The sequence below is a fragment of the Abramis brama genome (assembly GCF_963993115.1).
Source record: "Abramis brama genome assembly, chromosome: 3".
NCBI classification, from domain to species: domain Eukaryota; kingdom Metazoa; phylum Chordata; class Actinopteri; order Cypriniformes; family Leuciscidae; genus Abramis; species Abramis brama.
In genome coordinates, this window is record NC_139965.1 from 26,013,420 (window position 1) to 26,039,491 (window position 26,072).

General features: G+C 37.4%; 1 protein-coding gene across 1 annotated transcript in view; it reads right to left on the reverse strand.

The window, feature by feature from the left end:
• Positions 1-17,392: 17,392 nt before the first annotated feature.
• Positions 17,393-26,072, reverse strand: part of kif18a (kinesin family member 18A) — a 33,713-nt gene continuing 25,033 nt past the window's right edge. The window contains exons 12-18 of the mRNA XM_084108032.1: positions 24,331-24,452; positions 23,910-24,148; positions 22,812-22,871; positions 18,890-19,229; positions 18,691-18,783; positions 18,476-18,579; positions 17,393-17,784 (exon numbers count right to left, since the gene is read on the reverse strand). Coding sequence (XP_083964158.1) covers positions 17,645-17,784; positions 18,476-18,579; positions 18,691-18,783; positions 18,890-19,229; positions 22,812-22,871; positions 23,910-24,148; positions 24,331-24,452 — 1,098 coding nt within the window. The 3' untranslated portion in view covers positions 17,393-17,644. The remainder of the gene's footprint in view (positions 17,785-18,475; positions 18,580-18,690; positions 18,784-18,889; positions 19,230-22,811; positions 22,872-23,909; positions 24,149-24,330; positions 24,453-26,072) is intronic.

Here is a 26,072-nt window from a genome sequence, read left to right on the forward strand (position 1 = left end):
CATCCCTGCCAGGCTGCTTAAGATATAATGCAATTTGCAACAGCATTTTTACAGACCATCTCACATTGTTTTTAAAGTTTTTTTCAAGAGTTTTTAGATGCACTTTGAATGTATTTTTCATGTTTTTTTTAATTAAATAAATTATGATGATATCGGAATCTGCTTATTTACTAAAGCAGAAACAAAACAATTAAATACAATACCATACAATGTTTGGGTTGTGACATTACATACCTTAAGCAAAGTATGAGTGTTTCTTTTAAAGGTTTATTCACTTTTTTTATTTGAACATTTTTCTGTTACTGAGTTTCCTGCCTCAAATTCGTCCCTGCGTGACTCATTTTTCTCTTGCAGGTCTTGGTGCACTCCAGACTAACACGTTCTAGTTCTCCGTGATCAGAAGAGGGTCAACAATGCTCTGTAAGGACACATTAATGAGCATAGATATTACGGAAGACATTTTTTGAAGAATGAATGGCTCAAGGTTGAAAACACTGTCACGGGTGAGTATAGTTTGTGGAGTATATAGATATTTCAAATGAAGACCGTCGAGACGGATGAAGGAGGGCTATGTTGCTTAGGGACATGGTCCTTGAAGTGGTTAAACAGAATAAAACACCGCCACAAAAAAGCATAACTCTTGTGGAGGGTTCAGGGCCAGTACTGAGGACGCCACACTAATTGTCTTCTAAATGTCTAAACACATCCAGAACCTCCCTCATAACCCGTCATCACTTCCTCTTCTTTCTCAAAGCCACATCACTTCATCACTCCAGTCTTCCTTTCCTCTCCTCCGTTCTTTCCACGCTCCCACAGTTTTCACAGGCACCCTGGATGACTCACATTCAGAGGACGGCCCTCTGCACCACCTCTGCCCTCCCCCGTAACTCCTAAAGAGATACCCAGAACCTCAAACTACAGGTCAGTTAGACCACCAGCACCGTCTCCTACCTAAGACTGCACCCACTCTCATCCGACACCTTACATTTTTGAACAGTAATATATTTAAGCACCTGAACCACTGCCATTTATATTCAATATTCACACACACACACACACACACACACACACACACACACACACACACACACACACATTCTTGTACATCTATCTTTATGAGGACATTCATTGACACAATGCAATCTCTAGCCGCTTACCCTAACCTTACCCATCACAACTAAGTGCCTAACCCGAACCCTTACCCTAAACCTACCCTTAACCTAATTATAATCTTATCCCTAAAACCAAGTCTTGACCCTCAAACAGGCCTTTAAAGGGGTCTCAGAAAGTGAGGACCGGCCAAAATGTGTCCTCACTTTACTCTCTTTGTCCTCACTCCAATGGTCTAAAACTCAAACTGGTCCTCACAAAGATAGTTGTACAAGTACACACACACACACACACGCACACACACACAATCTTAGATCCTGTTGTGAACAGTTTGAGCCCAAATTATGAACTTTACTTCAATGCAAGACGTGTTCTCTTCAATTTATTTTTAATTATGACAGTAAAATAATTTTAGTTAGACATTTTGGGGCTTAGTTGACAAAAGCCTGAAGACAATAGTGCACTGAAAAAAATTTGTGTAGAAATAATTAGTAGATTTTACAAATAATTAAAATGAAATGAAATTTTCTGAAATATACAAAAATATTAGCACGGCATGGGAGATCTTCACCGGAAGTGAGAAATACTGTGCATCTTTGTAGAAACCACAAAACTTAGGTTTAACAAGAAAAAAAAGTCCCTTATTAAAAGAAACTTTGGGAGGAGAGGGTAGAAAGGTCTATCCTATAACTCTATACTGTCACAATATGTAAATTCATTTCTCTGGCTAGTTTTATTTGAACCCAATGTTGTCTTTATCCAGGTCACCTGAGCTCGCTTGTTTGTCATGCCTAATTACATTTGGGCTTCGCTCAGTCTCCAAAATCATTATGAGAACTGAAGTGTATGGCAGCCAAAAGAATTGCATCGTCAGCATTTCTGAGCCCCCTTCTTCACTCCATTTACCGACCACTATTAAGAGTGGATGGGTCCGTGGGGAATGCCGTATCATTTCTCTGTTTCAATTTGTGTTCCATAAATATCAGTAATGGGGCTTGCACGTCACAACTTACACAGTACCTGGCAGTAAAAATAACCCTCAGCAGTGGGTGTGTGCACGTGTCGGTGGAAGGATGCATCTCGTCTTCTATAGGGCTGAAGGGACATCTATTGTTTCTTCACTTAATTTCTCTGTCATCCTCACTCTCTTTTACAGCTGCTTTCTGGTGCCGTGCTCTACTGTTTAAGCTAGTTCAACTCTGACACTTTTCAGAATTGCGCAACATCACGTGTGAGGTAACATTTTAATGCAAGGGTGAAGTAAACCTGACACCCCATTCATCTTTTTTTTTCAAATTGTTCATACACTATTGCTTATATCTTATATTCACTGTTGCTTATATCTTATATTCACTTTATGTACAGGCCTATAACAAATCTGCACACACCAAACTTTCCTGAAGATTTCAGCAGAATTGGAATGCCTGTGATTCACAAAGTTCTACACATCCCAGGTGAAACCTATTATGCTTTAAACCCATTGCTTAAAAATGTGAAAAGACTTACATATTGTTTCCCAGTGCTTAGATCTGGGATTTGATACTCACACTGGAATTCTTCAGTGGCAGATCTTACCTCAAGAATCCTCATGATTTAAAATAGTAAAGCATCTAGTGATTTGTGATGAAAAAGTGCCAATGACTGAATCACATGGGGAGGTGGATCTTTATATTATAATGAGTCATAATGCAGTGTTAAAACTTGATGATGATGTCAAACTTGTTATGACTATAAGATTGATGACAAAAAGTCCATCACAGTCACTCCTCTAACATTTATCAACAATCGTTTTTTAGATAAAGTTTTTTGTCATTATGCTTAGTGAACTTTTGATATACATGCTTTCAGATATGGGCATATTCTATTCTTTTCTATTCTATTCTATTCTATTCTATTCTATTCTATTCTATTCTATTCTATTCTATTCTATTCTATATTTTCTAAGATCATACTTAAAGCGGATCTGAAAAGCAGTCATCAATCAAATCAGCATTTTACTATTAATTCTCTCTACCAGGCAACAGTTTCCAGCTAGTAGCACATCAACACAATTTACATATCAACACGACATGGCTAACAGCCGGCTGTGAAGCTGCTTGGCAATTGTAAGAAAACACACACACACACGCACACGCACGCGCGCACACACACACACACACACAAACAAACAAACAAACAAACAAACAAACACACAGTGGTGTAAATTGAGAAACTACTAGTACTGGAGCTTGCGACATAAATCAAATGTTTAATTTGAGCATTGAGCTTGTGTTACAGGGTAGTGTGTAGAGCTCTTTACCTTTACAATATACTTCCTAAATAGATACACTCACTCTGTGGCCATTATAATAGGCTTTTAAGTTTTTTACAAGCTCTGATCTATAGCATTCATATGGTTTCACAGATGCACACAAAGACAATCTTAGCATTAATGTAAGTGCACAGCATTAGATACACATATATTTAAAATGTGAAAGATCTAGGAGTCACCATACATGTACTGAGAGAGACATGTCTAAATGCACAAGTACAAACACATTCATTTGCACACTGTATGTGATAACAGTTAATGTAGGCTACTAGGTTATGTAAGTTGATGTAGCAAATTAGCTCAAGGGAAATATGAATAATTAATTATAACTCATTATAATTAGTTATAAATATTGGGATCAGTTAATAGAATTAACTGAATATAGCAGAACTAATACCACTATCTACTAACCTGTTCGTCCAGCGAATGCTTAGTATTAATTATTTATTAATTCTAAGAAATGTTAATTTCCGGGGTATGGAAAATAACTTTCATACTGTACAGTACTACTCAGAGCATGTAGCCAAAATCTGCATGATTAGGGACTCCAGTATATGAGCACGAACCACAAACAACTTTAAATGTGACACGAACAAGACTTTATTAACTAGACAAAACACGTAGACTAATCTAACATACACACACATACATACATGCATACAGTTTAGCAACGGAAAGAGAGCTGAAGCAGAATACAGGAAAACAAGAAGTTGTAGCATTGTTTGAAATTCAGCTGATCAACAGCCTTGAGCAAACCATCAGTTTAGTTCTAATACACCCTTCTTTGAAAGGGGGTAGGGATACTTAATGTATCAAATAATGAGACTATGTTTGTCTCACCCATTATCTGTTCTGATGCAGTATGTTGAGGCTCTAGTTGATCTGTGCTGATGTTGTCTTGATGAGAGAGAACAAGGTGGAGTCAGAGGATCTTTGGTGCATGTAAAGACAAGGCCGCAGCCTGGCACAAACTCAGGGCTCCTTAGAAGATTTCTAGCTCAGCATCATCTTCACATTATAATTTCTCAGAATCCACCCTGATCTTGTGATCTTCTATATAAGTTGTCACACACTCTGGAGGTGTGTAAGCCAATAATTGATTGGGTGTTTTAGAGAAGAACCTTCAAGACTCTTATAATACTAATGGGTCACAGAGTTAGCAACATGTGATGTAAATGAACAAATAGGGAATACAAATTGGAGTTCATACCAAACATGCTACACATGTGATTTTAGTTAACCATAGAATGCAATTCTGAGTTTGAATTAATATATAGGCCAAACCCTATAAAATGAAAATCATGAGATGGGAAAATTGGATACATGTTTACAACTTTCTCAAGTGGCTATACACTCACCTAAAGGATTATTAGGAACACCTGTTCAATTTCTCATTAATGCAATTATCTAATCAACCAATCACATGGCAGTTGCTTCAATGCATTTAGGGGTGTGGTCCTGGTCAAGACAATCTCCTGAACTCCAAACTGAATGTCAGAATGGGAAAGAAAGGTGATTTAAGCAATTTTGAGCGTGGCATGGTTGTTGGTGCCAGACGGGCCGGTCTGAGTATTTCACAATCTGCTCAGTTACTGGAATTTTCACGCACAACCATTTCTAGGGTTTACAAAAAATGGTGTGAAAAGGGAAAAACATCCAGTATGCGGCAGTCCTGTGGGCGAAAATGCCTTGTTGATGCTAGAGGTCAGAGGAGAATGGGCCGACTGATTCAAGCTGATAGAAGAGCAACTTTGACTGAAATAACCACTCGTTACAACCGAGGTATGCAGCAAAGCATTTGTGAAGCCACAACACGCACAACCTTGAGGCGGATGGGCTACAACAGCAGAAGACCCCACCGGGTACCACTCATCTCCACTACAAACAGGAAAAAGAGGCTACAATTTGCACGAGCTCACCAAAATTGGACAGTTGAAGACTGGAAAAATGTTGCCTGGTCTGATGAGTCTCGATTTCTGTTGAGACATTCAGATGGTAGAGTCAGAATTTGGCGTAAACAGAATGAGAACATGGATCCATCATGCCTTGTTACCACTGTGCAGGCTGCTGGTGGTGGTGTAATGGTGTGGGGGATGTTTTCTTGGCACACTTTAGGCCCCTTAGTGCCAATTGGGCATCGTTTAAATGCCACGGCCTACCTGAGCATTGTTTCTGACCATGTCCATCCCTTTATGACCACCATGTACCCATCCTCTGATGGCTACTTCCAGCAGGATAATGCACCATGTCACAAAGCTCGAATCATTTCAAATTGGTTTCTTGAACATGACAATGAGTTCACTGTACTAAAATGGCCCCCACAGTCACCAAATCTCAACCCAATAGAGCATCTTTGGGATGTGGTGGAACGGGAGCTTCGTGCCCTGGATGTGCATCCCACAAATCTCCATCAACTGCAAGATGCTATCCTATCAATATGGGCCAACATTTCTAAAGAATGCTTTCAGCACCTTGTTGAATCAATGCCACTTAGAATTAAGGCAGTTCTGAAGGCGAAAGGGGGTCAAACACAGTATTAGTATGGTGTTCCTAATAATCCTTTAGGTGAGTGTATATAGAATATATAGGTTTAAAAGGGTTTATTCAGCCTTTTCAACGAGAATTAAGTAAGTCAAAACTCTCTCTAAATTCCTTTTGGTCATAAAAAGTCTTATCAGTCTTAATGTGTCCTGTAACCGTACACCTGGTTCTGCCTGTGTGTTAGCTGCAGTTAACTCTAGTCCATGGTTTGCTTGAGTGAGGGATATTATGGATTATTTGTTAAATATAACAAATATTTCTGTCTGATCTTTCTCTCGCTACATTGATGCATTCATATCATCATAAAGTAATTTACTTGCACAACATTGTTTATGCCATTTATTTATTATAAAAAGTGATTAAATTCACTGCCTAACAAGCATGAATCATCACAGAAATGTCAATTTTATACATAGCTAAAATTAACTAAAAAGCACATTCATTCTCATGCACTTACATATCACAACAAATTAATTTGCTGCCTAATGAAATAAGTAGATTTTTTATATCATTTATAATTTAAATTATAATCCATATAATTTAAAGCAAAATATTTTTTTAACTACAACCAATGTTCCCTCACCCATAGGTGCTGCAGTTTATTTGACTAGTCTTATTTGCATGCTTTTCAATAGCTGAGGTTTGTAAGGGCCAACAACAGTGAGGTTTTGTTTATTTGCATCTCAGAGTACATGGACATCTAATATTGATCTGTTCATCGTACAGCCATAAGCATCGCTGTTCATAGTTATATCAGTAAAACCCTTTGCTTAACGAGACAAAATAGGACAAACACAAAATGAGACAATTAATCTGTGGACATCATTAGGTACCAATACATCAAATACCGTTGTTCTTTTTATAAGGGCTGAGACATGAAAGCTGCAAGTCTCAAGAGCATATGCGCTTGCACTGTTTTTATTCATCTGGTGAGTCAGTGGCCATTTTCGTTGGCCATTTTAGTTAGAATTTGGTCTCTTGTGGTACTATTGGCAGTTGTAAAAAGTTTCTTAATAGAGTTCATTTTTTTAATTAAGACTTGACAGTGTGTGAAAGAGACAAATAAAATAAATGACTATTCTTTTATTGTACTGATAACCTCACCTATAGAAAATAATGATTTATCATTCCTTTAAAGAAAAGTTCATCCTAAATGTACAATTCTGCTGTTGCTTCAAGCCTGAATGGCTTACTTTATTTGGTGGAACAAAAAGTACATTTTAAATAATGCACTGGTCACTCTTTTCTATGCACAAAAAATAGAGACAGAAACTGGAACATACAAAACAAAGGACAATTTGACAAATCGTTATTCACTAAAAAGGTTGACACCCGTTTTAGCTCTCCTTGGCACATTCTTGACAGTTCAGTTCTTGAGAAGTTGTTGCCGGAGTCAAATCTGTTTAATGAATCACTTTATTTGATTCACAAAACCAGTCTGAATGATTCATCAAACTGATCAAGATTCAAAGATCTTGAGAGAGATTATCAGTCATTTTCATCAGAAATGTCCTTTTTGGTGAATGGTCCTTTTAAAACAAAACTGAGGACATGAGCTTCCTCTCCACAGTCATTAACCACTAAACTATTGTTTTTGTTCAAGTGGAGTCACAACAACATAATTTGCAATGTATTATAATGCAAATTGTCTGACAGTTTGGTGCATCATCATTTGCAACTTACCATTAAGACTAGATCTTGCTAATGGCATATTAGTTAATTCCTTGACTAGCTTTGTTATTATAGCCTTGTCTTAAGGACCAGGTGCAAACTAAATGTTGTAATTGGGTCTGTAATTCTGTTTTGACACTGAGCGAACATATGTGCACTTGGCGTGAGAAACTACTGTTTCTGTTAAACTACAATTTCCAACATGTCCATTCCCTCACGTTTGGCATGCATACAATTAAACTTTCAGACACAAATGTCTCCCCATAACGCTATAATAATAGACAGCTCGCTCAATGGTCTAAAGTAAGGCCATTAAAGTGAATAAAGGCGGGAGTTGCTGAAAGGCTGGGAATTGTTAAAGACAATACTAAAAGAGTGGGATTTCTTCCCTGTTGATCTGTTAGGGATATCTAACTCCAAATGTTTCTCTCTATACATCAAAGGGCTGCCGCAAATAAAAGCATGCTTGTCGAGGGTGAACAAACTGCCTCCTTTGTGCCGCCTCCCAGCCAAACTCAACTGACAAAGCAGTTGGATGTAATAAACTGCAAATAGAAGCCCAGCACTATTTAGATGACATGCTCTGCTCTGGTGCTTGGCTGCGCACCTTTGTCTTCCTTTAGCTCGGACCGACATATAATATTACTGCATCGAAATCCTCTTAGACTCCTGGAAACAGGGTCCGATTACAACCAGCACCCACCCCCCCAGCCCCCACCCCCCCACACACCTCCCACCTCCCTTTGGTTCTTTTCTTCCTTTAAACTAAGCAAAGTTGATATCTGTCTGATAAGACAGAGACTGTTAACACTTTAGTTTTAAGCCTGTGGCTGTATAGTAGGGAGTGGTCAGACAGATTCAAGATGGTTTCAATACAATGAAAATGATTTTATGTCAGTCATCTGACATAGAATAAAATAATGTGTTTAACCATATATAGTATGCTGCGGCACGATGAATGAAAAGATAAGACAAATACAGTATTTACAGTCCTCAGTCAATAGTTTGCATGTAGACAAGTTTTTTTCCCACTTAAGTCATGTGGAATGTTACTGAGTTTACAGTACTTCATAAGCATTTTTAGGTCAAAATAAATCTCATAAGAATGTATAGGTCAAAACCACCAAATTAATAATGCAAAACCTCACACTTAATTTAAAATGCTCCGTAATATCAAGTCCAACTTAAAGGATAATCCACTCAAAAATGTAAATTAAAATCATTTAATTATTCGTATGTCGTTCCAAATCTGTACAACTTTTTTCATTAATTGGAACACACACATAAATATTTTGAAGGTTGATAGCCATTGCATGAAAAAAAAAAAAAAAAAAAAAACTTTCCAAAGTGTATTCTTTTGTGTTACAAATAAGAAAGTAAGTCATACAGGTTTGGATCGACATGAGGGTGATTAAACAATGACAGAATATATATTATTTCACAATGTGAACATACCATCACATCACACTATCAGACGCTTCATGTATGGCAGGTCTAATCAGCTAGAAAAGTCTCTCATTAGCTCTTCATCTCACTCCCCATGGGTAAAGTGCTGCCTTTCAATGGAAATGTTCAAAGAGAGGCTAGATTTGGAAGGGCATCGAGGGGAAGGACTGTGGGACTCGTGGCCCTGCTGGGTAACAGAGCTCTCTGGCCACTTATATTTAGTAAGGATACCTGGGCGCATGTTGGATTTCGCCATGTTTGTGTAGAGAGAATGTAACAGCCTTAAAGTGATGTTATGACTCATCCCCGGGGTCATTTGCTCTCGCTGCAAATGAGAGTGGGTATCTCACTAACTTGCAGATATAAACTGGATATTGTTTTCATTATTCTACTGCTATATTTGGTAAAGGAGGAGAAAGCAGCAGAGAGAGACAAAATAAAGCCTATAAGAACGTTTGCATCAAGACACTCCCTTGCTTTCTCTCACGTTCCTCCTTCCCTCCTCGTGAGAGACCGGATAATGTTTATCGTCAAACCTTCGCAAATGTCAGCTTGTCATGACGGGATGGACATTTGCCCTTGGATTCTGATGCCAGGAGTTACCTAATCAACACCGGTCCTTTGTGACTCAACTGAAGTTAAAAAAAGGGCTGAAACCAAATGACCCTTATTGGTGCAAAACACCACAACAAAACGTCAAATCCTCAGAGAGGATCGCCACACTAATAATCAAATCCAGTGTCCACATTATGTGCCATTTTTCATTTCACTGTCAAACCTCAGGACATTTTCACCCTCAGGATAAGGCAATAGACAGCCTTTAGGTGTTCTCACAATAAGAGCGAGGTCGTCAGGGACTGACTCATCAACACTAATGCCCATACAGTCGTCCTATTTATTGACCCACTGAATGGTAACGTAGCGACAACAATTTAATTTGAAGGGAAATTGAGTATACGTAGGAGTATGGTGGGAAGAAATAAAAGAAATAGGCAAAGAATATGATACCTCATTTTGTTTCATCATGCATTTCTGCCTGAAATTTTCTACAAAGGATTCTGCAAAGCCAATCTTAGGTTCAAGTCTGTATGTAACCATAACTACACACACTACTTTTGCCCTTCACATGATCCATACTCAAAATGCAATCACCTGCTGTCATGCAATGGGATATTGTGGTGATCCTGTATTTTGGTTTGAATATATTTGAATGGAAGCTGCATTGTTTTCACTCTGCGCTTAACCTCTCGCTGCCCTGTGACGTAATGACACACCTTTTGTTTGCAAGGTTCGAACAATGCGCTCAGCATTTAAAACAAGAACATTCTCATTATTCTTCATCTGTACTTACTGCTCACCTACATACTTCAGGTTGGGCCATCTTATCTGCACATCTTTTTCCTGTATCTGTCGGGCTGTGTTTCTGTGGGACACAGCCACAGTTCATACAAGGAACTAATATTGCATCAGAATGCTAATTGCCATCAGGCTTACCTTAATGCTGTGGTGTGCTGCTAGGTAGTGTCGGACCGGTGGTCCCATTTGACTGGGTCTGATTTCGGAAAACGCGCCAGATCCACGGATTCTCTCCCTGCTCCAAGAATTTTGATATTCGTCTGAGTGGCGGAGCTTGCAGGGAGCATTAGGGAGCGGGTCGATCTCCCACGTACCCTGCTTTACATTTCAAATCTTAGCTTATCCAAGGATTTCCATACCATCTATTTGAATATTTTCCACTCTGAAAGCTGGGAATTAGTGTGCTGAAACAGTCCTGTTTTATAATCCTTCGTATGAAAGTCGCAAACTTCGTGATAATAGATGCCCGTCATCCCCGCAAGAAAGGAAAATCATACATGAGATCTTAATGTCTCAACTGTTTCTCCTAGAGAGCAATGAGAATAAATGGAGAGTAATATCTCATCTTCTCTCACAATGTGACTCTTTCAAAAAGATCTCAACAAAGTGAGACAAAACTCATATTTGTCAAGGTTTCTGCACGATATCAGTATAAAATCAAACATTAATTTGAATTTATTATTATTTTTTTTTATTTGATCATTAATTCATTATTTTTTTAATCAAATTTGTCTATGAACAATCTATCTGGGCTGTTATCCACAATTTAATTTAGTAAAAAAGTTAAATTATTGTATTGTTGTTTGTATAAAATGTGATTAATCTTCACTAAATTCTGTTTGCATCCAGCTTTTCCAATATAGCCATAGATTGTCTTTAGCCTATATAGAAAGCCATTGTTTTTTTGGCAACAATTTCATAATTATATGATTATCCATTACTCACCTGCAGTTTCTAAAAGATAATGCATCAAAGACTTGTTACAGGCACACCTGCTTGTGGTTTGCATAATAATCAATCCTTCCCTGCAGGAGCTACACGCAGACAAAGGCCAACATTTAATTTGATGACCTTTAACCTAATATATAATTTAACCATATTCTTTACGCTCAGTTTTGAGGCAGTACTGACACTTTCAAATTATTTAATAATAGTAGTTAAATGGGATAAATATATATAAATCCCATAACAACATCGACCAGTTGAACAATACAAGGATAGACATGAAACTGCTCTTTTAATTCTTTCAAATAAATAATATAAAATTGCAGATTATTATCGAACAGACTAAAGTATTTAAATGGAGGTTACATTAAAAACACGCATTCAAATTTGATGTTAAATCCATTATTGTTTTATATGAATTGTTCTATAGTCTACTTTATTTAATGTAATTACATCAGAAGTAACTAATTAAAATACAGAACAATTAAGATAAATCCTTTAATTTACTTTTTCAAGTGAAAAGTCATGAATTACTTAGTAATGCATTATATACACTCTCTCTCTATGTGTGTGTGTGTGTGTGTGTGAAAATGTTACACTGTTGTTAATGTAATTAAAGTTCTTTTTTTTAATCATAAATTAATCAATATCTTTATTTTTCTCATTTCTTACTTGTTCTCTAAAGACTTGTGGCTATCAGTGGCATTTTCTGCAACTCATATTGAGGCCATCATTGAGTCAGCATCTATTTCTGGGTTCGTCTCAGGTGTTCCTGCTAATCAAATCACACTTATTCATTATCTTCATCCTTTCAGGCATTCGACTACCATCCAGCTATTTCTTTTTCCCTCCCTGTTGCTCTCCCCCTCAGCTTTTAGATTCAGCCTATTTGTCTTTTTAATTCTAAAACACTGTGTTCCTTTTGAGCCAATCTTTGTCCCTGCCCCGCTTCACCCCGACATGCAGTATCTTCTGATAAGGCCTTTTAAATGATTGCTTTTTCTGTTAAAAAGACTTGGACGTCAAAGAAGATTAGAAGTTGAGGATTAGTTTAAAAGATAATGTTACAACAAGAGATAAAGGAATATAGGAAGGATAACAGACGCAAATAAGACAAGCCATGTTAAACCATTTCATGAACTTCAATACAACTGTTAATCTTGCTTCAAATTGTGTTTTTTCATCTGCTAGTACGCCACACATTTAGTCAAAATGATGCATTATGACACTGCACACCCACACGTAAATCTGTGCAATATAACTTCAGGTCAGATGTAGTGATACGCACGACCAAGAAGTTATCAAGGCTGCATCATCTCTGAAGTGTTAGCTGGCAAACTCTCTGTGAGAGAGAAAGTGTTCTCTGTCACATGTTGGAAGTACAGTGGTGCCGAAGTCTGTAATTATCCGGGTACCAAAAGCATGGCATCTGTGATGTGAGCCGGCTGGCTACGTTGCACCGTAGGAGGTACTGCGTGTGTTTGTTTACATTGCGATGCCACTCACCTGTCACAAAAACAGCCAGGAGTAGTCTGCTTTGAAATTCTGGAGAACTTCATACATGGCAATATTAAAATTATGTTTTTTAAAAAAGAGAAGTGCATGTAAACCTAAAGCTGAACAATATCTGGTGATAATACACAGTCCCCCCCACACTACTTCCCTTTAAGATATAACTTTATCAACTATCTCCATGAAAGGATTTCTTTATCAACTCCAAAAAATGTTTGTAATCCCATCAAATTCAGACTTTAGGGCTTTTTGACGCACTTTACACGTGCATCTTTTTCAACAATTTATATCACAAAACAATGCATGTGAAGTCTCTCGAGGCCCTCTGATAAGACAATGAGTTCAACGTGATCTCATTCTACCTGCAGTTGCTAAGCAACATCCACCTCCAACCTCTCACTTCGTCCTATTGGACAATCTTGGAAACACAGCCGTGAGCTCATTGGCTCAGAGGAAGTTAATAAACTTTAGTCACAGCCTTCCCCTTTCAGAAAAAAAGGGGAAAAAAGCTCAGTGTACGATTTTTGTGAATGAGAGAGGAGGAACATAAGCAGGTGCTTGAGCGAACTCTTAAAAATAAAGCAGACAATGAAAGCATGCTGCAAACTGACAGTTATGAGGCTGATATCAAAGTTAAAGAAGAGACGTTTCCAGTATTTTAGCTGGCATTGCGTTTCACCCAAGAGATCGGAGCTTAAGAGACACTAAAAGAGGGAGGCAGGTGTCCGATTGCATGTTCAATATCAGTCTTTTGTGATGTTTGGCTGTGGGAATATGAAAACAGCAACCAAAGGGGTATTATGTAGTATCTCATTACTGTTTAGTCTGCAATTCAGAATTCTCAACAATAGTCCCACCAGTGATCAATACTAGATGGTTTATGGTAGTTTTCCAAATCACTGGAGCAATTCTGGCGTTCACCTTTAAAGAGAAATCAAAATGAGATTAGAGAGATTTATGAATCAATTTATATGTATTCATATTTTTATGCGAATAAATCCTCTCAAAACCATGAAATAATTAACTAAATAAATTGTCAGAGTAAAAATTCCTCAGGTTTAGAGTTGCTTTAAATTAAAAAAAAAAAAAACTCAAAAAACTAATTTAGACATTTATTAAAAAAAAGAACAAAGATTAAAAATCACTCGGTAGTGTAATAGAAATCTGAAGTAATTTAAACACTGAATAAAAGAAACCATATTGAATTGACAGATGTAAACTCCAATATGGGGCCAGTAATATGAAATTTTATATTTGTGACATATAAAAAATTTTGTTTTCATCAGTGTTGTTAATTGATGTTAAACAGCTTAATTCTGAGTATAGTTTTGAGAAAACTCAGCCTCTTCAGATACAAATATTGGACAGTAAAATTCCTGATCACACCAAAAACGATAACTATAACGATAAAGATATAGTTTAAATGTAAAAGAATAGCAGAGACCACACCACAACTATAACGATAACCAGTGCTGGGTAGTAACTGTAATCTGATTACATTCCTAAAATTAAATACTTGTAATCAGATTACATTTTAAAATAGCTTACTCATAATCAGTTACTTTTTATTGATTATGATTACTTAATATTCTCCTAATTTTATCTTTTAAATTTAAAATGATTAAGTTAGGCAAAATTACATGGAAAATTGAGAGGGTGCAAAGCATAAATAAGTGAACAAATGTTCCATTATGAAATTTTTTTTATTTTATTTTAAAATATTTTTCTTTTAATTGAACATTAAGATTAAATGAATTACTAGCTTTTCGTCAATTTACGACCCCCCTGGAGGTCCTACACAAACCCCAGTTTGAGAAAGACTGACACATAATTCACTCTACAAGATTCTATTCAAATGAATGTGATAAATGAGTTAGGTCAAAAGTAATCAGATTACATTACCTAAAATGTGTCATGAAATAGACTACGTTACTAACTACAATTTTCATCATGTAATTTGTGATTATTAATGGATTACAGTTTGTGAGTAATCTACTCTGCACTGATGATAATGGCACCGAGGAATGATATTGTTGGTATCGTTTTTTTTCCAGCTGATGAACGATAAAAACATTGACAGCCAATCAAAATCTGTCCTACTTTAAAGAGCTCTAGCATTTAAAGCGACAGACGACAAGACTGCAGCGTGTTTATAATGAACAGAACATTATTCTGCGTTGGTGTGGAAACTAATATCGCTATCGTTCTTGGTGTGAACGGAAAGTCTGCAACTTAAGATCTCAAGAGACATTTAAATGGATGTAAATGTGATAATTCTGTTAAATACTGAATAAGACTAATGTGCCTGATAAATGCATTTTGAATAATGGCGATAAAGATAACCTTTTTTTAATTTATTTTTTCAGTGACTTCGGTACAGAAGGTAGTGGAACACCTTCTATAGCTGAGTACGTGGTGAGTCCCTCCCAAATCCTGTTGAAGACTGTCTGTGGCCTGACTTGTGTAGGTCCTCAAATGTCAGGTCTGGCTTTTTCTCTGTCAATATGGAGCAGAAAACACGGTAAGTTTTTGGGAGAAAATACGGACCAATTGTTTAAAGTCACCATGAAATCAAAATAGACAGTTCATATTTTTTATGGAATATTGCAGTTTTTATTATAAATTATTTATCCGATTGTTATTAATTAATTTATTTTTTTGTCTTAAATTCATGTTCTTGTCATCTTTCATCAAAATAACTTCCCCTCCCTCTTGCATCATCTCTTCTCTGATGACGTGTTCACCGGCACTATAAAAAAGTTTCATATTATCATAAATGGAGAAGAGAGAGATTGGGAGTAGTAATAGTTTGTGTGGTTTTGGCTGTGTGCTTGATATTGCTTCACAGCTGTCAGGTGGTCCGCCCATTACACCACTAGATATTTTAAAAAACAATGCATTGTTAAAAATTCATAAATTGGATTGTCAAATCCAAAATGTATGACAGCAGTCCAGAGCCTAACTGTACTAACATTCCAGGTGTTGAGAAGGGTGATGCCAGGAACAGCCTTATGAACATCAGTTTCCATTCAGACGACTTTTTCGTGTGTTTGGGTGCTCCTGGTGTCACTTTTTTGCTGTTATTCTATTGTTAAGTTTCCTTCTCCTTTGCAGAACAGCCACACACTGCGAGACAATTCAGCAAATACCATGAACATGAAATGTTTTATTCTAAATTGTTTAAGGAAAAGGTCCCACATTTATTCTAGTGTCAAAGTGATCAGTCTTTCACAATTAATTATTCAATTATGTAAGCATAAGCATATGTGAATATTAAAAGGTAAATAAATTCCTGTACTCTGTACAGAAGAATGCAGTTTCTCAAGACATTTTAAAGTCTAATTTAATAAATAATAATAATAATAAATAAAATAAAAATTTCTAGCCCACTGGAAGGCCTAACAGGTGAAACTTTATGGATGTGCTGCTCTGTATGCCATGAGCCCACTACTTATCTTCCTGTAGGCATATTACATAATTATCTGTTAATAATAGCCTCATTACCAGAATTAATTACTGTTAATTCCTTAGGCATGATGTTAGAACCAGGGCAGCTATGCACAACTGCTTGTCTCTCAAACATACAAAAATATTCAAAAACACCAATTTATATAGACAGATAGTGATAATATTTATAACACTGCTTTCTTCTCTCTTACCTGCAGCAAGTATTGACAACTCCAAACATTAGGCTAAACCAAAACATTGGCAGAGAATCCTGTTCTAGTTGAAGAATAGAACTACTACTTCTATGGAACCTCATTGTATTATTGGATAAGTTAAAAGAGTTTGAAAATTAAATGGGCCACATTCCTGACGGGAGGCTCAATTTTCTTTTGGTTCAGACAGATGGTATGCAGGAAATGGACCCCAAACCACCAGACTCCCTTTATGTCTTATGTGGGCTGAACCCAATCTCTGAACACACTGAAAAGCATATAAATCAGCAAGAAACAAGATGACCGAACAGCATTGTAAGACAGTTGGAGGTGAAGATGAATGAAAAACTGTGGTTAATTGGACTGAATAGGTTTTGCTGTGCAGCTGAATTCAAAATGTTACAACACAAAATGTCAATTATAGTAGTTGTAAATTCCCTAGAAATATAAAAACCCTGTTCTTAATTTGAGTTGTTACCAGTCAGAGCAACAGCTACATTACTGTTACAAAGTAAGTTTAAAACTATTACAAAGCAAATAGTGTAACCAGGTGGCCAAAAGATTGGCTAGTTTAGAGAATTTCCAAATATTGTGCATTATTCCTGAATTTTCTGGCTTTGTGGGCATAAGGACAATGAATTAAAAAAAAATAATTTAAAGTTTAGTTCAAAAAAATACACTGTCAATATTTCTCAATTGATTTCTTTTTAATCAGTCAGGAAATAGAAACACATTTGAACTCTAAATGGAGCAATTTCTTTTAATTAAAACATTTGAAAAGGTGAGAAAAAAAGTAATTCAGTGGCAATAATAAAACCATGTTTCTTTACAAGACCCGAACATCAATTAATACTTTAATGTGTGCTTCATATTAGGCTGAACAGGTTTTATACACACATACATTAAAACATTAACAAAAAAAATACAGTTTCCTAGAAATAATTAAGCCCAAATACCTGCTCCTCCAACTCCAACAACTTTAAAACCCACATTCCCTTTTTACATATTTTGTACATCAACTCTAATGAGAAGGAAGTCTGTGAGAAAGTCGGTGTATGAGAAAGCGGCGCCTTTAATAGCAAGAGGAAACCTCTCACATCCTCTTGGTGACTTTTTTAAAGAGCGCAGCGGGCCCCATTGAGCTCAACTTGGACTTCCGCTGGTCAAGCTGAAGGAGGTTTCCCTCAGATACACTCCGTACTACTCTTCGGCTTGGCTCATTCTCCGAAGATACTAGATGCAGAGAAAGAGAACAGAGGGTATAAAGATTATAATAAGAAAAACTATTTTAAGTTGTAATATTTCACAATATTATGCTTTACTGTATTTTTGATCAAATAAATGCAGCCTTGGTGAGCATAAAAAAAAAAAAACTTTCAAAAAATGGTAACGTCTCCAAACTTTAGAACAGTGGTTTAACAAAAAAAGTCACTGTTTACTCCTTTAATTTGCTTAATCAGCATATGTAATTAATTTAATTAATTTTTAATCGAATGAGAGGCTTTTTTAACATTGGTGCCTTATTTTCTTTGGTCATTTAATTTAATAGGAGCAGCTCCCCAAAAATGTGGCAAAAATCACTGTAATGCACGGCCTCTAATGGCTTATTACTTTATGAAACGGGTAAATTCAGCCAAATCATGGCATTATATTACTAAGGAGAAAGAAAGCGCAAGAGCCATTGGGAGTGGGAGGAGGAGATTGTGCGCTCCTGGCTGTGCGCCTGACATTCTTTCACAGCTGTCAGCCGGCCCACCCATTACACTATTACAATACTTTACCAAAGATAATGGATTATGTGAGGACTTCATAAATGGAATATAATAAGAGACACTTATGTTCCACTTCCAAGATACAAATGGAGAACCCATAGAGGGTAACTTAACTTTTAACAATTTTTCTGCATTTAGGATAGCATACTAACCTCCAAAACGTCGAATTCGCAGTGGTTTAGACGGCTTGCAGGGATCTCTCTTTATGCGCTTGGGTTCTGCGGCCTGAGAACTTTCTTCTTTTCCAAGGTTGGAACTGGTACAAACAGACACGAAGTGAGATTTTGGAAAACACCAAGAGTGCAAAATGTCAACAAGGCAAGATTTTAAACAGCTGTAGTGAACAGGTCCCACAATAAACACGCACCAGTTGAACTTGCGCTTGACCTGAGCAGCTGAGGTCATGGCCATGTAGGACGGTTTGGATCTTCGAAGGTCTAATAACGATGGGATCTGCAACCTAGGAACCAATTGGAGAGAAACGCATTTACGGCATCCAAAACAGAACTACCTAGTTCACTTTAACATCCGCATTATTAAACCATGCAAATGACAGTATGCGGTACCTTTTAGCTGGCTCATTCCCGTTGTTAGCACGTAGTGCCTGGAGTGTTGTGTGGCCAGGGGGCTCGGGTGATAGGATGACTGTGGCATTACTGCCTGACGGGTCCTCCTCGTGACCGATGTCGATAGTGGAGTTTGGATCAAAGTTGTTGGAGGCGAGCGGTTGCCCCTCAGGAGTGTACTGCAGCAGGAACATGCCCTCCTGCCTTAAGACCTCCTGAAGGGCAGGAGGGTAATGGGACAGCACAGGAATGGGCCCAGCCTCATCTGGGTTCTCAGAAGACACAGAAAGCTTCCTCCTGACTTTTTTAGGAGGACATTCAGCCTCTGCCTCCTGAGGGCCTGAAAGAAAAAGGAAGCACAAAATTCACCAGCTTTATCGGAAGAAATCACCAAATGGAAAAGGCTATGTGATATACTGATTATTTCCAAGTCAAAGCTGAATTGTCAACAACATCATCAGAAATGTTTAAAACAGTTGCCATTTTAAAAACGGGTAACGACGGTTCTTATCGAACAAATCAAGTGCTCAAACTTGTTTGATTTGACACACATTAACTTCACTACAACATTTGTCAGTCAGTCCTTGGATTTTTTTTTGACTTATGTTTTTAGACTTTAGACAAAAAAAAAAAAAAAAAAGAGTAAAGAAAATTAAAGGGAACAGACAGACATACTGTAGTTGGATAGATAGAGATACACAGAGGTTAGACAGATAGTTATACAGTTGGACGGATAGATCGAGAGAGATAGACAGACAGATAGAGATAAACTGAAGACAGATATGCAGTGGAATAAAGATAGATAGGCAGACCTGTTGTCACTTACCACAAATTATAACAAATGACATGTAAAATCTTAATCAATGTGAAAGTTTAAAGGAGAATAAATTATAGCACTCTATTACAAACAGTAATGAAACAAAAACTCGCATTCTAAATTTGAGCGGTTTCCTTTTTTGTATTAAATACACCCCATCACCAATTTTTTCCTAAAGTGGTGGGGCCAAAATTGGTCATTGTAAAAAGTGTTGGGGCCAATAATGCTTGAATGAATCCTGACCAACACGAGTAACTGGGTATGTTATAATATTACTCAGTTATAGTAATCTGATTTATGAGGCGCATTCCTGGACACGAAGCTCACACACACAATAATTTTACATGACTGATACAAATACACAAACATTATGTCCTCAAAAAACGGTGATAATTTAATCCACGCTTGTCAAGCAAGCGTTCGTGTGTTTGTAACACACCAAGAGCGATATGTTGTTAAAGAGCAGGCTCTGTCAAGACAGACAGTATGTGTGTGCCGGTGGGTGTATGTGGGTAGGGAAGGCAAGGGAGGCTCCAGGAAGCTGTTGGAGGGGTCTGACGTTGGATATTGAGTGGTGGAGTATGCCGGAGCACGTCGCAGTCTGGCTGCACACTGACTCACACGATGCAGAAAAGGGAGAGAAAGACACTGCGGCTGCATCTTAAGCGTTCTTGACCAATCGCAATGCTTCAGAGCTCCTGCTGGTTAAACTGTTGACACACAGCCATCTCTCCTTCTCTCTGAGTCAGTGCTGATTCTCAGAAATCTGGATTGCATGGGAGAGGACCTGACATCCTGTTAATGACTAACTATACTCACTTTTTTAGCAAAAGAAAGTTTGAGAACTAAACGCCTCTTCTGAAACTCTAACTGAATGCACTTTGCTTTGACTGCCTCTCGAAGCCAACAGCTATAGCGCACGGGCGATAGAACTTCATTTGAGAGGCACGGGATGATCAGGTGACAAAGCACAGAAAAAAAAAAAAAAAGGATGGGAGAGAGGATGGGCGGCAGACAGTGATGTATGGCCCAGAGCGGAGGCAGAGGAATAGGTGCGATCAGTAATTGGTGGCAGAGTGCTCTGGGTGGTGTATTTTTGGCTGGTGGGATTAAAACATGCATGAATCGCTATTTCTGGAGGAAGCCACTGCGGATTAGGGTCGCCTGGCTCTCGCTCTCTCATTGCTTTCTCTCTTTTTATTGCAGAATTGTCCTCGCCCAATCCAGGCGCGTTTCATACTATATGTAATAGCTCCCTCCTCCCTGCACCGAGCAATGATTTTATGAATGAAATTCAGAAGGGCGGAGGGTCGGCGCTACTGAAAGAGGCTAGACGTAGATGGCGAGGTGAGGAGGAGACAGACAATGGAGATGGAAAGATGATTAAAAAATAAGGAGCACACAGATAAAAACATACAGAAACATGAAAGAAAAGAGTGAAGAGAGGAAGGAGAATGTAAAGAAACAGACAACAGACTGCAGCCTTAAGTCTGAGAAGCAGGGGCGGCAGTCTCGTGCTCGTTGACACGTGACCCCTCCTGCTTCTGTCCTCTATTCCATCACTATTTTCCACCCTTTCACGCTCTCGCTCCCTCTCTCCACCGAGCACTTGAGCCTGAGTGCAGAGACAGTATCGTCATGAAGCACGTCGATGGTGGGGGGTGGGGCGGAGGTTCATTCATAACCCTCTCTTTGAATCTCTATCTCTTTCAGTTCCTGCAGACAGGGCTCCGTCTCTATTGTCTTTAAGCAGGGAACGCAGAGCAGGACTAACTGAACACAGCTTTTATTTCCTGCTGCATGAATGCCAGAAGAACTTGTTCAACAGTGTGAACCTTGAAAATAAGCATCTCTTTTTAAAACAGCAGCAAATTTATTCGGATGCCAATCTGAAAACGTTGCATCACATTCACAAAAATAGGATAGAACAGTTACACAAAAATGAATGGAAAACCTGTGTAGGACACGTAGTCTAAACTAAAATCTGTCTAAAAGGAATAAATGCTTTATTTCATGTTTAGAACAATAAAGGAATGTAGAGGTCATGAATATTGCATTTATTTGCTAAGCGCCGAAAATGAAACCTTGCAGAGCCAGCGACTAGTTCGTCCTTGGAATAGCTCAGTGGAGCAGACTGGGAACTTGTAAACAAGTTTTTTCCCCAGCGGACTGATAAAAACCTGCACACCATTTTTTTCTTGAAATATGCATCATATTTTACGTTTCTTTTGAGGCAGCAAACAAATCATTATTCATTATTTTCAAAAAGTTCCATTTTCTTCCACTGAAAATGAACTTTTTATACTGTCCTGACCTGGTCAAATCCCATATGGTGTTTGAAATTAATCATTCAGATTTAAACAACCATTGGACGGGGAGGGGGGTTGCGGGTAAAAAATAAACAAACACCCCAATCTCCTTGTCAAAAATGAAGAATTATAGACATAGGAAATTTGTTTCTAATAAATATGATGTTCGACAATGCAAAATATTCCCAATACTATCAATGCAGAAGTTTACAATATTTTTTCTAAACATAATTCTTAACAGTATCCGTCTGTTTTCCCCCACTTCCCTCTTTTTCTTTCTTGCAGGTCTTTGTATTTTCCTGAAATGTGTGTATTTCCCACAGCGTGTCTCAATCAAATGAGGAACACCTGTTCTGCAGCAAATATCATTACTCTCCATTTACTGAGCAATAACTCACCACTCTTATTTCCCAAAGCTTTCCTCTATTCCTTTTCCCCTTTCTCCCACCCCTCAATTTCCCACCCCTCAAAGCTTGTTTTTGTATTTCACTGTGTCAGTATGGAGAATGTCAAGCAACTCTGTTAATAATTTGCATAATTATCATTGTAAAACTGACACTGATATGATTTGGCTATTAGTAAAGCACTATTTTATTGTAATGCTTACATGGAAAATGATAAAGAATCGACATATTAAAAGGGGACCATTTTAAACAAAGCTAGTTTACAAAACCTTAAAGCCTTGAGGCTGTCAGTATGAGCAATGTGAAAGATTGGGGCAGCTGGATTGATGTCTTAAGCAGAGTATGTTGAAGCAGACCATGGAGAAAAATGGGGGAGACAGAGATGAGTTTACCTTTAGATGAGTGTGTTGGTCTGAGACGCTGAGAGGTTCGACGTGCGTGTTTCTCTGAGCCTGAGTGAAGAAAATACATTGTTACTCATTTCAGCTGGTCCTTTCTATTCAATCCAGCATATACATCACACAGGGACTAAACACATCAAGGCACATACATCTGTCAACGTTCACACAATGCAGATCACATTACACCGACACGAAAAACAGTAAATCACAAGGCAGACATAAAATGAGATCACTATGAGGTGGCTGTATGACACAAATGAGATGGCTCATCTTGGAAACAGGAAGTTTGCTGACATTATCCTTTTGGATTATTTCCTTACATCCTCAACTGAGAACATTACCACAAAACAGGAGAGATAAATAGCATTTTAAACAAGATCTAATTTTTGTCACACAAAGGTGATTGTTTTGTAAGAAAAAAAAAAAAGATATAGAAATAAAGATTGTTTTGTAAGAAAAAATATATCAATTATTATCAACATAATAATTATATATAAAAAAAATAAAATATAAAAAAACAGAAACAAAAAATCTGTAGTTTGGCCTGATGGTTATAGTCCTGGTGTTTATCTGCTAAAACGAATGCTAATGCTTATTATGATTGTCTGAATCAACAAAATGTTATTGAAATGGCACATTTTTTACACATGTACTACCGTTCAAAAGTTTGGGGTCTCTTTTTGAGTTGGGTTCAATGTTTTTTAGTCTCTTATGCACATACAGTAAAAACAAATATTGTGAAATATCATTACAATTTAAAATATTAAAATAGAAACCAGTTATTTCACATGATCCTTCAAAAATCATTCTAAATGGTGGTTTGGTGCCCAACCAACATTTCATATTATGAGGGTTGAAAACTGAATATTTTTGTGGAAACGGTAATACATTTTTTCAGGATTCTTTGATGAATAGAAAGTTCAAAAGATCAGCATCTTTACTATGTAATGCGTCCTTTCTGAATGAAAGTATTAATTTCTGAACAGCAGTGTACTTTTAAGTCAGACATTGTGGGTTAGCTTACTCCCTTGTTTGGTGAAACACTTTATAACATCAGTTTGAAGTATGATGATGAGAGATTTCACTCACTGCATGGCGTGTTCTGGTGAGACACGAGGTGTGAGAAAGACAGGATGGGCTGTAGATGAGTGCTTCCTGGACCATCATCATCCCTCTCCTCTGCTTTCTCCTGGTCTGCCCAGACCACACCTCGCTCCCTATGGACCAGGCGCTCTAGCTCCTCCCACTCAGCATCATCTGCGGCAATGCTAGCGGCCTTCAACGCCAGGTGCTGTCGACGGCAGGTGGACAGCAGGGCGTTCACCAACCTGACAGGACAGGCGGAGAGCAAGTGTGATATAGTTGAATGATACAGATGGAGGCATTTACATTGCAAATTTCAAATTAATCTGAACACAAAGAACATTCCCACAAACACACTCAGATAAAGGGTGACTCAATTCAAAATAATGAAACCTGGTGCATAACCTCTATGAGTGTTGACTCATACTTGTGCGTGTGCGTGTTTTCCTGGTCTTGAACACTGATGAGGTGGCCCGTGTGCTTGATGTGTTGCTGAAGGTCAGAGATCTGCAGCTGCAGCTGATGGCACTGCAGTTCTTTTTTCAGCTCCTGTAGGCAAAAACACATCTTAACATAAAGAAGAAAAATGCATGCAACAATCATTACAGCAACCTCAGAAGCTCCTTTCTAGTCCCTTGAAATGAATTGGGCATGAGTATATCAAAATCATTTATTTAAAATCGTGAGAGAGAGAGAGAGAGAGAGAGAGAGAGAGAGAGAGAGAGAGAGAGAGAGAGAGAGAGAGAGAGAGAGAGAGAGAGAGAGAGAGAGAGAGAGAGAGAGAGGATTGACGGATGAAGATATCTGCAAGCTTTTTTCAAGGTAAGCTTAGGTGTCTTTCCAAAAAAATAAAAATAAAAAAATACTTGGAGACTCCAAAGACATAAAATAACCAAATGATATAAGGAGTCCATATAATTAATAAATGTATGCACACCAAAGCACACACGAAAAAACAAAAACAAAAAACATTACAGAACAAAACTTTTCAGGATTCACAGTATATAGTATGTGTACAGTGCAACAGCAAAGAGCTTGTTTGCCAAAAAACAACCCTAAACCAAACGCATTTACCTACTACTGTGCACGGATCCAACAACTGCTCAACACAGCAACATACACACCAAATCAAAACATTATGCTGAAAGTGTGTGGAAACAATGTGACTGTAATGACATGAATCTGTGCATAAATACAATGTGTGATCGGTGCGTCGAGAGCGCAAAGCCACATACACTGTTTGCTAGGGGTGTAACAATATATCGTGTCACAATATATCGCAATACAAAAATGCAACAATATGTATCGTGGATAGTGACAATATGTATTGTGTACAGTTAGTGTTAGTCAGTACTACATGAAACTACTATATAATGTTGAATATAATATATAGTGATGCAAGTGTATTTTATTATATAGTGTATTTTCAGCTTCAGAATCATGAATATTTTTTGTCCTGTGCATCAGCACAAAGTCCAAGCCTATTCATTTACACCCATGATGTAATATCAAATTTAGGATTTTAATCAACAGCACATTTTTGTTAACCTTGTACATGTCTTGGAGTATCACAATAGTATTGTATCGTGAGTTCAGTATCGTGATATGTATCGAATCGTGACATGAGGGTATCGTTACACCCCTACTGTTTGCGCATCAATATAACTGTATGTATGCATGTATGTATTTAATAGATTGTATTTTTATGTTTTTGTTTTTTAATAAACAGATAAAAAAAAAAAAAAAAATGCAATCTACTTAAAAACAAGGGAAAATTATATTTGATCATTTTGATTTATATACACCAATATAACAGTACAAAGCAATAAATAACAATATTTGTATTTATCTTTTTACTAAACATTTTAATAAGGTATGTAAAATGAACATGTTAAATAATGCAATTAAAGGAAAATTATAGGCTTATGTTCTACAATATGGGGAAAAATATTATATATAAATTATATATAGAAATCAGGACACAGATAGGGATGTGCAGTTTCCCATCTATTAGATGACAAATTTTAATAGAATGTCAAGCTCAGGAGTGGGACTCTCGTGGCTTTCTGGGTGAAGAGAACGACAAGATTAAACCATCTCATCTATGCGCTATAATGAGAAAGACAACAAAGGCAAGACACTACAAAAATGATGAAACGGCTTAGATGT